Source organism: Pteropus medius, unplaced genomic scaffold (assembly GCF_902729225.1).
Source record: "Pteropus medius unplaced genomic scaffold, Ma_sr-lr_union100, whole genome shotgun sequence".
NCBI lineage: Eukaryota > Metazoa > Chordata > Mammalia > Chiroptera > Pteropodidae > Pteropus > Pteropus medius.
Genome location: NW_024344378.1, coordinates 36555356 through 36569904, shown reverse-complemented (window position 1 = coordinate 36569904; position 14549 = coordinate 36555356). Strand labels below are relative to the sequence as shown.

Sequence of the window (14549 nt, the reverse complement as noted above, 5' to 3'; positions counted from 1 at the left end):
TTAGGATCTGGGATGGGTAAGGCCATCCCTACTTTCTAGAAAAACAGCAACTATCAGTGGGGTGGTACATGCAAACAAATCACCATAATACAGGGCAGCGAGTTACAATATGTTACAGACAAGTGGGCAATAAATTCTATCTGAGGAAGTCAGGGTGGATCACAAAGGAGGTAACACTGGGTTTCAAAGGATGAATAGGCGTCTGACAGTTTTGCATGTTTAGGTGCTTAAAGAGAGCCTGAAAATATTGATTCATTCAAAGGGTACCTTCTAGGAGGTAATATTCTAAGTGATAATTAATGAAATTAGTCACCATCGCTTATTAAATGTTTACTTGCTAGGCAAAAGTATTATCTCATTTAATTCTCGTACTACCCTACGAAGTAGGTACTATTATTACCCCCATGTTAAAGGTGTGCTGAGGCACAGAGAGTTAATGTAACTTGTTCAAGGTCTCATGGTAAGTGATAGATCTGAGTCAAACCCCATTGGTCTGATTCCGGATCCATCTCTCAATCACCACGTCCCAGAAGCATTCTTGTTATTTCTCTGTCCAGCTAAGGTTAAGGAGGCCAAAGGGAGAAACTTGTTAGTCATAAGTTGATCTGTGGGTAGATAACAAACTAATAATAAACAAGAATAAAATTGCAGGTAGTAAAAGCTAATGAAAAATAGATTTTAGAAAACTGTTCTTTGAGCTAACCTGGTTGCTAGACAGCAAGCTCCTAGCGGTGGTTTGTGAATGTCTCATTTACAAAGAGCAGGTTGTTTTGAAGTGAATAATTAACAACTGCTGTTTTAAAGATACTCTAGCAAATTCAGGGACATTAGGCCCACAGGGGTAACTGCAAGACTGTCCAGTTCACTGTTCGACCAGCAGTTCACACATGCACAAAGGAGCTGGACTGCAGAGGAAGAGTGACCATTAATGACATGTGGATATTTCCATTTTGATACAGTTTCCATTGTAATACGGGTCTTTTCAAAAGTGACTTTTTATTTGAAAACATTAAAAAATCCATGTAGTTGAAAAAGGGTAGCATCTGGGGACTGGAGTCCTAGGTTAGTAGTAGCTAGGCTCCAACATAGAATACTCAGTATCTGGTGAAGTGGCTCTGTCTCCCGATAGCACATAACATGGCCTGGCACATACAGAGACCCTCAATAAATGATCGTTACGATACTTTACTTAAATAACCAATTAAGCAAAAATGGACAGATCTTAATTGTCTCATTTTCAACATGTGTCTCTAGGGAACTTCTGTCAATATTATCTTGACTATTAGATATTGACAGAAACAAGAAGTAAGATTAGCATATTCTCGTCAAGAAAGTATTTTTGAAATGTGACTCATGTGTTTAAGACTATAAACTCAAATCCAACGAAAAGTGTTTTTCTTTTGATTGTAAAAGAGACTTCGCAACGTATGTTCTGTTCTTTGCCTTGACCAAGAATCCATACCTAAAAAGGGGAAAAAATAGAAGTTGAGAGAAATTGAGTAAAGGGTGATATCTTAGTACTAAGAATAGTTTTAGATAATAGAGGTTTCTTGTTTATTTTGTATTGCTTTGTTTTTGTTGGGTGACCAAGCCATTTAGCAAATGTACTCTTCTTAGAGTCTCAGGAGTTAGTTGATTTGAGAAACCCTATTTTATATAAAAACACAGTTATAAGCTGATGTCAGGGTGAAGAACAGAGAATACAATGAAGTTCAACTCCCAGAGACCAAAGGATACTGCTACTCTCCATTTGCCTAACTTGCTTTGTGTTCAACCATTCAATAAATAGCGAACAGGTCAATTTCATTTAGTTTGTTTGGATTCTTGATGGAGTCAAAATAAAAAATAAAGGTAAGTTTTTAAGACTAGAGAAGAGAGTATTCATTGTATTTTCAGTACAACATTCTATAAAACGATGAATTGATTCCCAGTGCCTTTTGGAAATGAGGAAAAGAAAGGTAGGTCGAAGCTTTCAAATGGGAGGAAAATTATTTGAAGTCTCCTAACTCGTTTGAAATTTATTTATATTTTTGGTGCTTGTTTTATCCAGTAAGGAATCTTTTTTTTTCCTGAAAATCGCTGCTGTTAAACAATTTTTCCCTAAAAGAATGTCCCTACAATCTCAAAGAAAAAACATTTGATTACTGAGCTTTTGGCTAATATAAATCAAAGTTCTGTGATACTCATGATTTTAATCCACAGTAAAATTTGAGTGTGTTTGTAAACTTGTGACGAACAATGATTTATGACATGCAAACAGACCTAACATCAAGGAGGAAAACCAAACAGGAATCACCCACATTCCTGTTTCTCACGAGCATTTTGAATGAGACAAAAACACGTTCTTTTCCAAAAGTGAAATTATTATAAAAGACCAGGCTATAATCTTTTGTTAAAGGATTGGTTTGACAAAGATAAAATCAGTATATATTTTAAATACATGGAGAAGGAATAAGGATAGCAATTATGGGACAATTTTCTTCAGTTTACTAAAATTACACAAATAACATGCTTTTAAATGAAAATGTGAGAAATGGAAAAAGCAAAGGAGAAAAAAAATCACACATAGTCCTTCCACCCAAATTCAACTGCTATGGGCACTACTGATATTTGTAGGTATCTCTGTCTTCTTTTCTTAATATTTCAATTGTGAAGTCTAATATGCAGAAAAGCACATAAAATTTCTATTTACAGTTTACAAGTAGTTAAAAAGTGATTGCCAGTGTAACCACACCCAGAACAAGAAACGAAACCTTGCTGAAAGCTCCCCATCCCCACTTATCCCTTCCCTTCCTCTCACGAAACTCACCGTTATCCTGATTATGTTAAATAATCCCTTGCTTTTCTTGATAAATTTACCACTACACAGTTGCCACCCATATATGCACCCCTAAAACCATGTGCTTAAAAAACTCCTTTATTTTTTAATTATAGTCGACAATATTCTATTAGTTTCAGGTGTACGACATAGTGATTGAACGTTTACATACTTTACGAAGTGATCACCACAATAAATCTAGTAACTATCTGTCACAGTACAGTTATTATATTAATGACTATATTCACTATGTTGTACTATATGTCCCCTTGACTTATTTTATAACTAGAAGTTTGTGCTTCTTAACCTCCTTCCCCTTTCCTGCTCATCCCCTTATGTCGCTGGCAACCATCAGTTTGTTCTCTGTATCTATGAGTTTCTTAAACCATACACTTTTAACTGTTTTTCTACTTTACATAAATACACTTACACTGTGTTTTCTTTTGCCCTTTGCGTTAAAAGTTTTTAAATTACGTTTGTAAAATGCACCAATCTTTGTATGTAGCTGTAGCTTAATTTTCATTATTGTATAGTATTCCATTATGTGAATTTATCTATCTATCCACTAATAGGCATTTGGGTTGTTTCTAAGTTGAAAATATGAATGATATTTGGATATGCGTTCTGGTGTGGATATCTATGCACTTCCTCAGAGTATATAACTAGGAGTGTAATGGGTGATAATAAGATATGGATTTTAATCATATTTAAATATTTAAACAATTTTCTAAATAGTGTTTTGCTCTTTTATAATTAATTCTCTCCTCTATTTTCTAATTTGTTCAAAAAAGTGATAAAAATCTTAAAATAAAAAATTTATAGCAGACATGCAACCTCATGAATTATATTCTCTTACATAGACAGAGAAGTTTTGTTTTTTCATTATCATGGTAAATATTGATGCACACATATTTAAAATAATTTTCAGGGAATTTTTATTGGGTTATTTTAACATTTAACACTGTGTAGGTTTAAGGAGTAAAATATATTGATTTGATACATTTATATTGCAATATGATGGCCACAGTAGTATTATCTAACACCTCTATTGGATCATGTAATTTTTATTTTTTCTAGTGTTGAGAACAGTGAAAATCTAGTTTCTTAGCAAGTTTAATGTTTATAATAGTTTTCTTGTCTATGACTGCAATGTATTAGGTCTCCAGTCCTTATTTATCTACTAGTGACAGGTATATACCCTTAAATAACATTTCTCCCATCCCCCTACCCAGAAATTGTTGTTTTAAAAGTGTGATGAATGTTTGCCCTGCCATCAAAATCCTAGAATTCGGTTTAAACTTCTGTTAAAGGTGCAGTTTTTGGCTATACAATTCTGTTTGATAAATTGTAATTAAAGTGTCATATTTTCCAAATTCCGCTCTGCTTGACTTCTTTGAGAATATTTTAGTTTCTTCATGCAGGCTCCCTGCCCCTCAACTTCGTATACCACCTCGCTGTCCAATAAAACCTTTTAATGTGCTTTGACCCAGGAACCAAGGTTGCTAAGAGACCACTGGTGCTGAATCCACTTTGTTCTAGCAAGAGCAGACAAAACCAAGGGCCAGTGTTACATGCCAAGACCTGGGATTAAGTCAGGTGAGAAATGGGTTTCTATTCACTCTTCAATCTCTACCAGTAGTCTGGTCTTTCCCTCACTTCCTATTTCAGTCTCTCTCTTACTGTTGTTGGAGAAAATGAAATGTACCTCTCAGAGCACAAACAAAAGAAGCACAGCTGGAGGCTGTGGTTATGAGACAAAGAAAGTTACTTTGCAAACTAATGTATTATTTTTACTCCTTGTTTCTGTAACATAGGCAAACGAAATTGTTGAACGTAGGGGAAATTCTAGGTGTTTGCTGGTGATTGCTGTGTTATTTTGGGGCACATTATTCCCTCTTTTAGGAATGGGGCTAGTTATTACAGAAATCAATCAGAAATTAAGCAGGAGAAAATGACACTTGTATAAATCTCATCTATCTCTCCCTTTCTCTCCTCTCTTAAAAACCAACTTGCCTTTATGGTTTTTGAGTGAATACAGCAAAAAATATTTTCCTACCTCAATCTTGCCACTTTTTAAAAGTATTGATGCTCGTTTTGATTGTACATAAAAGATTTTGATGTGTTTGAAAATTATTTGTCTTATTCGACCTTGCATTTCTGAAAAAGGAGTTAATAATGGTTCTAAACTCCCTTCCTGACTGGCATTTGGTAAAATTTCCAACAGTGTGCTAAATCGACTACAAATTAATACTTCTAAAAATTCCCTTAACACTTTTTAAAATTCTAGCCATTTTTTTTAACTGTTGAATTAAAACAGAAATGGAGAGGAAATTAACTGATTGATGTCTTATTAAGTCATCAGAATATGAAAGAGAGGCTCTTGAGAAAATATCAAGAAAACGAAAATGACCTTTTGCTGTCTAATTAAAAAAAAATTTCACCTGCCTTTTCCCATATCTTCAAATTCTTACTTCCTAGTGATACCTACTGTATAGGTTGGAAGAATGGTAATTTCATTGATGCCATTGTAAAATAATGTAAATTATTTAGATAAGATTTTAAAGGACTTAGCAGATAAAATTATAAATGATTAGGAAGATAAGACTTTCTAAATACTGATAACATGAAAAAAGAATAGTCATTCTGATAGTTCCTTGAGCTGTTTCTTTTCTTTTTATTAATTTTTAAATTGCAGTTGACATTTAGTATTATATTAGTTTCATATATATAATATAGTGATTAGACATTTATATACCTTACAACGTAGCTGAGCTGTTTTTTTAGAAAGAAAGGCAAGTTTGGCATGTAGAAAAATTTGATTATGACATCTGGTCAAACTGAGTGAGTGAAAAATATTTAATTTACTAGGGAAAATTTTTTTTAGTTTGTTGGTTGAGTACAAATATGTAAAGTCCTGCCTGATAGATGTTTCTTCATCGTTATTTCTTTATAGTGAAAATATTACATTGAATTTAAAGAATCAGAATTATAAATGTGTTCATTTGAGACTATGTCTCTCTTTTTTCCCCTAGGGAGCAGGAGCGTTCTGAATATGACATGTAAAAACTGGATATTAATTTCCACTACTACCCCCACAAGTCTAGAAGATGAAATTGTGGGACGACTTCTAAAAATTTTATTGGTTATCTTTGTTGACTTAATGTCTATTATATATGCTGTTGTAACTTCTTAGAAAGCTAACCTTTCTTACTTTACAAGTATATTTCATATTGAATTCCTGTGAATAAAAATTAGTAGTTTAATGTAGTTAAGTAATTTTAATTCGATAACATTTCCATTATTCTAGAAGCCAATAGGACATTACAATAAAAACAACATTGTGTTTAGTACTCTATAGTTCAGAAAATATTCACATAAATTGATGTGGATTTTTTTCCCCCAAAATTCTACCCTGTTGAGTCATAAAACTTCTTGATTTTTAAATGTGCTTGCTGTTTGGTAGTAGAATGACTAAGATTTCTAGGTGCAATTATAAAAGAGGTTGGTTTTTTAAGGATGCATAGCTATGTGAAACTTTATGTGGTTGTATTTCAACACACCAATCATCATAACATATGATAATCTTTTCATATGATGTATCAATAATTTAATACTTATCTTTCGTATAAATATACTTCTTCTGTGGGTAGATAGTATTACGTCATATAATGTAAGGTTCACAGTAATCCTAGGAGGCAAGTGTCTGTTGTTCCCTTACAGATGAAGAAACTGAATCTTGGAAGAATTATGCTAGCTTGAGATCATAACTAGGAAGTGGCAGAACCAGGTCTTGGGCCTTCACAATCCGTAATATTGTGTCACCACCAAAGGTAAATAATAATAAAGGTGTGGTTGAAAACCAATCTGTGGAGCTCAACTATTTCCACAATAATGTTTTATTCAAGACCCTGTGGCTGTACACTAGTCCTCCCTTGTCCACGGGAGATATGTTGCAAGACCCTCAGTGGATGCCTTAAACCAGGGATAATACCGAACTCTATACATTCTATGTTTTTCTATACACACATACCTATGATGAAGGTGAACTTATAAATTAGGCACAGTAAGAGATTAACAACAGTAACCAATAACAATATAGAATGATTATAACAATATCCTATAATAAAAGTTATGTGAATGTGGTCCATTTCTTTCTTTCTGTCTTTCTCTCTCAAAATATCTTATTGTACTGTACTCACCTTTTCACTAAAAAGACACACTTCATAGGTTCTCTTTGGCATATCCAAACTGCCAGCTTCACTTGTGCTTTGAGACCTATATTAAGTAAAAAAAGGGTTACTTGAACACGAGCACCGTGATACCACAGCAGACGATCTGATAACTAAGATGGCTACTAGTGACTAACGGGCAAGAAGCATATAAAGCGTGGATAACTTGGTCAAAGGGATGATTCACATCCTGTGCAAGACCACTTGAGATTTCATCACACTGCTCAGAATGACATGCAATTTGAAACTCATGAATTGTTTATTTCTGGAATTTTTCATTTAATATTTTCGAACCTCAAAAAAACCTGGGTAACTGAAACAGCAGAAAGTGAAACCACGGAAAAGATGGAGAGGACTATTGTATTTTTCCCTTATTGATGTTCTTATTCTACTTTTTAAAATATTTTATAATAAGAGAGGTTGTTTACTCTTTTCTCATAACCTACAAGACAATGCATTCTCTTCCCCTGTTTTCTTGATTCCTCATTTTCTGACGGTATGAAAATACAGCTGTTGAACTTCTGCTTTTTGAGCTTTCTACATTGGACACGCACACTTCACAAAATTCTGATTTCTTCCATGCAATGATCATCTTCTCGAATTTTGCCCAGTCTTTAATGCAAAGTTTCATAAGAGACCTAATGAAGTATGAAAGGAATCTGGGACCTTTGAAACGTATTACTTAACTGGCTCTTACTTAACCTTTCAGTGGTGTTGTATATTTAACCATAAGCGAAATAGAGTCAAACTATTTGAGCATTTGCTATAACAGAAAATCCTATTATTTTTTCTACACCATATTGTCGGACCCTTCCTTTTGAATATAAGTAAGTCACCTCCTGTTTACACAGTGTCTTTCTCCCCATTTCCCTCTATTTGACATTTGTTGGAGCCTATTATTAGGTTACTGACAAGGGGTTAAAGTCACGCCCATCTTCAGGCAACTGTTTCTTTTCCCTGTGTGCTTCAGTCAGTAGACAACGTAGTTAGAAGCATCGATTCTGGAGTCACACTGTCTGGGTCCGAACCTTGGCCTCACCTCTTGCAGCTCAATGACTCTATGTCTCTGCTTCATTACTTATAAAAATAAGTGCCTGTGCTATAGGTTTGTAGAGAGGATGAAATGAGATGACTGGTGTGAAGTGCTTAGCACAGTTCTTGGCAGTTGGAAACCTTTAATCCATGGTGGGTTGCTATTATCAGTATCCTCAGGTGGGAGCAGAGATGATGTGGCTCCCTTCAAGCTGTGTTAGCAAGCCTCAATCACCCTGCTTGTTCTACACTTCCCCCTTACCCTTAGAATGACCTCATGTTAACCTATCCCATTTTATTGGCCCCCAAATGTGATTGTGTTCCACTTGACCCTGGCATAGTTCTGTGGGAGGTATAGGTCTAAACTGGTTGACCCTGTAGAACTTTTTTTGTTTCTGTTATTTTGGGACCTGGCAATTACAACTAGATATCATAATGTGACTTGAAAAACAAAGGATACTTGATAAATACCCCTTTTCAATAAGTAATGAGAGTTAATATTCAGGTGTTGTAGCTTTGTAATCGGAAATAGGTCGTTTTCCCTTCATTCTTCAAAAACATTTGTTCATTTCCTTTTTGCCAGGCATGGTGCTGGGCAGCCAGTCCAAAGTAGTGAACAATACATAGTTCTTGCTCTCGTGGAGTTCATAGTCTAATTGGGGGAAATGAATGAATATCCATACAATGCAACTGCAATTGGAAGTATTAGGAAAACACGCTGGGGTGTCATGAAGGGTATGGTGAAGTATGTCCCCCCACCAGTAGCAGCAACTCCTGGGATCTTGTTAGACATGTAGAGTCCTAGTTCCCCTCAGACATACTGAATTCAGAAACTGCATCGTAATCAGATTCCCAGTGATTCACATGATTCACGATAATCTGAGAAGCACTGATCTGGAGGGAAGTTCACTGGACTAAGTGTTCCTACTGTCAGGCTAATGAACAGCTATGTGACCTCTGAGCAAGTTGCTCAACCTTTCTGGGTCTCATACTTCTCCTGTGTTAAAATGAAATAAAACCAAGAAAAAACAAACAGCATTAATACTACCTGCTTACATAACACATTGAAATACTGTGACTATTAAGTGAATTGGATGAAACTTACATGAAAATGTATAACAGAAAAAAGTTGTATAAATCTAAGATGTTGATATAAATATCAAGAACACAGGAGTAGCTCCGTGTAGTAAGGGACTTGTGACTACCTTTGGTAGAATTGGAAAAGATTGTTATCATAACTGGGAACAATATTCATATCATGGATGCAGCCTTGGTTAGGTAACACATTTTTCGTCGGATGGCTTTCTGTGAAAATACATAGAACTTAATGCCTGTATGCACTGTTATAATCGACTCTGCAACTGAACTGGACGGTTTTTCTTAACTTGCCACTGATAGATGTACATTAACGAGCCATGTCTGAGCTCAGGTGTGTACATGCTGTTAATTTCATAATTAATGTCTTGGTATCAACTCAAGTGGTTTTGCATCCTTTCCAGTTCTGTGGTCCCTTAAAGAGAGATTTCTGGATTTGAGAAGAGAGGTCAGAAAACACCTGCTTTAATAGGAGTGCACTGTGCTAAGTGTTTTGCATACATTATGTAATTTAATGAGTCTATGAGATATTTCCATTTTGCAGAAGAGGAGGTCCAGGCTCAGAGGAATTAAGTAAAATGCTCAAGTTTACATGGGACATCCTGACTGTGGTGACACAGCTAGGAAGTGAGAGAACCAAGACTTTCAACTCAAAACCATTTGCCTTTAGAACACTATTCTTAACCATTCAGTTATGTTGCCTCATATCAAGCCAGAGAAGCTAATTTCCACTGGCTCCTCATTTGTAAGGCAAGAAGTTTGCACTATAATGAAGCATCTTAATCCTACGCCCAGGGATTCAATGAGTAAAAAGAAACCTAACTCTGGGGCATGCTTGGGATGAACCACTTCTGTAGAAACTGGGGTCAAGGTTCAAGAGAGTATCTTAAATGTGTGGTGTTTGTGTGACCATGTAGACCAGGTTTTTGGTGTGGGTTGCTTTCTGCATGACTGTTATTTGCTGACCTTACTGGGAACAGTTTTACTAACTAAGCAAGCTGAGGGCAAGTTGCCATGTAGGCCAGTGTGAGATCAACCATGAGCCCAGACTTATTTATAAACCCCCAGGAAAGGCCCCTGAGCTCGCTCTGCCATCTGACTTGAGATATGGCAAGGAATGATTAATGCAAGAGTACAGGAAGTTCTTGGTGGCCAACTAGGTTTCCAGTCTGAGCCATTTGCCCTTTCAGCCAGGAGGTGGCTACAGATTGTTCTCTTGTGTGTCAGTGTCCCTAGACTCCTCAAGGTACAGAGACTGACCTTTTGCATGTTGTTTACAAAGTTGACTAAGACTTGCACCATAGAGATCACTGACTCAATAAATATTTATCACGCACTCACTGCCTATCTGGTAGCGTCATAGGCACAGAGAAATATTACAGTCCCTGTCCTCATGGAGCTTGCCTTCTGATGGGGGAGGCAGACGACAAACCGATAAACACGGAAGAATTTCAGATAGTGCTAGGTGCCTTGGCAAAAATAGAACAGAGCAATATGAGAAAATGTTTATGTGGGGGAAGAATTTTTAGCTATGAGGATCTAAGAACACTTTCCTGAGAAGACGGCATTAGAGCAGAGGCTTGACTGATGAAGAACCAGGGATGTGAAGACCTGGGGGAAGATCGAGAACTTCAGATGTGGAGAATAGCAGGTGCAAAGGTAAGTAGAGCTCAGCAAAACATTAGGATGTTCAATGTGACTACAGCTGAGTGAACACGTGGGGAGTTGATTTTTCAGGATTGATAAAAATCAGCTACTATGTAACCCCTCTGACATTTGTGCCACAACATGGGTGGTTAAGGAAATTTTGCCATGGCAGAATATAGAAAGAACACAATTTCTTGGTGTTCTATGTCCTTTGTGCTGGCACACATCACAACTTATGTTAAACAGTGAACCCTCTCTCTGGGGGTTGCAATTTTTCCATGGTTGTTCCAGGCTGATCATGTCTGGCCCCTAACTTGTCACAATGTTAGACAGCTCCATCACTCCACTAGTTGAAACAAAAAGCTGTGTTTTTAGGACAGCTTTTAAAAAACCATAAGCAGAGCAAAAATTGTGTCTGCTGTAGTTTTTTTTAAAAAAATATCAGTTCGGGTGTCTCCATAGTGTAGTGGTTAGCACGTCTGCTTTACACACAGAAGGTCCTGGGTTCACGCCCTGGGTGGAGCCATGGACCATACCCTTGGTGCGCCAAGCTGCGGGTGTGCCAGGCCTCCCGAATGCTCCAGGGGTGCCAGGTCCTGGGTGCATGCCGCAAGAGCGTGGGAGGAGACACCCCGCCTTCAGAGATCCAGTTCTTAAAGGGAGATGGCAACATCCATATGTCAAGGGTAGAAGTGGGGGTGGGGAATTAAAGAGGGGAAAAAAATATATATCAGCTTTATTGAGATGTAATTCATATACCGTACAATTCATCTATTTAAAGTGTACAAGTCAATGACTTCTGGTACGTTTAAAGAGTTGTGCAGCCATTACAATAGATTTTAGAACATTTTCATCACTCTAAAAAGCAACCCCATATCTCTTAATAATCATTAGGTGTTACTCCCCATTTCCTCCCAACATACCCTCCTTCAAAGCCCACACCTGCCAGCCCTAAGCAACTCCTATTCTGGGCATTTTATGTAAATAGAATTATACAATATATATAGCTTTTTGTATTTGGCTTCGTTGTGGCCAAATAATATTCTTTTGTATGGATATACCACATTTTATTTACCCATTCATCAGTTGATGGACATTTGGATTATTTCCACTTTTTGGCAATTATGGATAATGCTGCTATGAACACTCATGTACACATATTTTTATAAGGGCATGTTTTCACTTATTTTGGTTACATATCTATGAACAGAATTATTAGGTCATATGGTAACTCTACTTTTAACCTTTTGAGGAACTGCCAAACTATTTTACAAAGAAGCTGCCTCGCATCTATAGTTTTTTGAAAAGTTTTCTCTTGATCTCGAGGGGGAAAAGAAAAAATTTTTCACCTGCTAATTCTCAAATGTTAAATAGGTAGGATAAAGATAAAAGCATTTGCCGCCTTTCTCTTAATTCGATTTGATTTTTAAAACCTTCATCTATTTTCTTTAAATCTCTATGCCATCTAGCAATCGCGACTGATTATTTGGTTCTTTAATACTTATTTCATATCAAAAATTAATTACATAAGAAATTACATTTCCTTCAAGTACCTTAGGGCAGATAATAAAGATCCAAGTTAACATAAGATACTTTTTCATCGATGGAGATTAGATTTATTTAGTTAGTACTCCCTGGATACCTACTCTAAGCCAGGAGTGTTCAAGGTGCTGGATATCTTCCTCACTGTTTTCTACTTAAGGAGGTTTACTCTATTACTGGTATGGTTGGAGGACTACTCGTAGTACAAATGATTCTTACAGCTCATTTTCCATAAGCAGACCCTGGGCAAACTGAGTTTTTGGCTCTTGGTGTTCATTAGCTGCATACTTCTCCTTATAAAATACACTATTTGCACCACACTTCATGAATCAAATTTATTGCAGATTTTAGTTGTCAGCAAGACAGGAGTTCCATTGGGTATTTCTTTTTCCACTCCACAGAAAAGTTCATTTCTTGATTTATTTTGTGTTATATTGTGACACAATTGGCTGAAGAACTTGCTGAAAAATAATCGACCAGCCAAGGAAAAGTTGAACTAGCAGCCTGTCTGAGAATTACATCTAAGTCAGAATCCAACCCTTCAGTTTGTTAAGACCATTGTTGACAGAAGATAGACCCAAGTTGACATCTGAGGAATGACTCAAGTCTTCTTGGTTGAAAGGCTAATCTTCAGACTTTATTGGCTGCTGCACTTTATTGATTTCCTGGTCTGGTTATCATATCTGCCTGTCAGTACAGAAACTCTTCTTGAATGAATTTCAAGAACTCAGATGCAGGTTTTGATGAGACATCCTGAAAGAATGTTTATATGACAACCATTTGTAATAACTCTAAATTTGTCAATAAATAGAATTTTCCTCTTTATGTATAGGAGAGGGAGTATTGCAACCCTAGTTGGGGTTCTTTGGTATACTTGTGAAAGTAAGTACATATATAGTGATATGTTTTAGGCTATTTTATCTAGCTTAATTCACTGAATCTTTACAACCACCATATGTGATAGCTATTATTTTCCCCCATTTTTTGCAAATGAGGAAACAGGCACAGATATAATAAGAGACCTCATCAAGGTTACAAAGCTAATAGGTAATCTTGGCTTCAGGCAGTGTGCTCTTATGCTCTATTTCCTTCACCGCTTATCATTCAGCCTTTGGAGCTTTTGTTTCTCCAGCTGAAAAATTAGTAGATTAAACACTGCATTGAGTGTGAGGTTGTACCTGCTAATCTCCGAGGCCTATTTTGGTTCTAAGACTGATTCGAATTCAGCAGTCTCAAAAGTAGCTTTCATGACCATGTGTGGCTAAGGGAAATAATCAAGGCACAAAGTATTCTGGGAATGTTAAAATACCCAGAAGCATCCTCTTCGAGCCTCCAGGGAAATCTGGAGGACCAGGTTCTGTTGGAGGAAATGCCCATAACTATCATTGTATGTGATGCTGAGAGTTAATTCAGCTTTCATTTTGTGGGTGCCAGAGTCTTGGTGGGTGCCACAACCCCAGTATTTGTACTGTGGGTCATACTACTCTAGATTTAGAAATGTAATGATTTTTCTTTAAGTAAGGAGTGATGACTTTTGTTGTGGATAATAGAGCTGTTGTAATGTCTCTGTCTGAACCAGCTGTATATCTGGGGTTTGATTGATATTTGCTTGTTGCTGCCAAAGGATTTGGCTCCTTCCTTCTAAGGTCTCTTTAACCTAATAATCAACCCAGATTCCTCTTTGTTAGCACAGGGTTATTTACAATGAAACTTTAGCATTTACTTTGCAGGCACCACTATTCACTATACTGGTATTGAACAGGTTTCTCATTTTTTGTTTCTGTTGCATGTGTTCACTCATCTATGAACATATTATCCAAACCATTGGTCAGAAAACTTGAGTCTGAAAAAAGAAATCTGTACTATTTCTAACTGGAAAAAAAAAAATCTTGGAGATGTATTTTAGATTTGGAGTGTCTTAAAATTTTTTTATGTTTTTTCAAACAATGAGATATAATATTTAAAATTTGGACTATTCTAGAGGATCTTGCAGTGTGAGGCATCCTCCCCAATTTCCAACAATTCTTTATACACTCTTATGAGAAATCTGGAAGCCATGCCAAGCCTTTCTTTTTACTAATCCCCATATCCATCAGTTGCATGTACTTCTTAATCTCTCAAATTGATCCTTTATCTTTTAATAATTTTATAGGTTTTACATTTTCATATTTTTTGTTATTAAATCA

General features: G+C 36.3%; 1 protein-coding gene across 1 annotated transcript; it reads left to right on the top strand.

The window, feature by feature from the left end:
* Positions 1-843: 843 nt before the first annotated feature.
* Positions 844-7157, top strand: MRLN (myoregulin). The gene is made up of 3 exons (XM_039871865.1): positions 844-1851; positions 4309-4414; positions 5851-7157. Exons 2-3 carry the CDS (start codon positions 4390-4392, stop codon positions 6009-6011), a joined length of 186 nt encoding a protein of 61 aa, XP_039727799.1. The 5' UTR covers positions 844-1851; positions 4309-4389; the 3' UTR covers positions 6012-7157.
* Positions 7158-14549: the final 7392 nt, after the last annotated feature.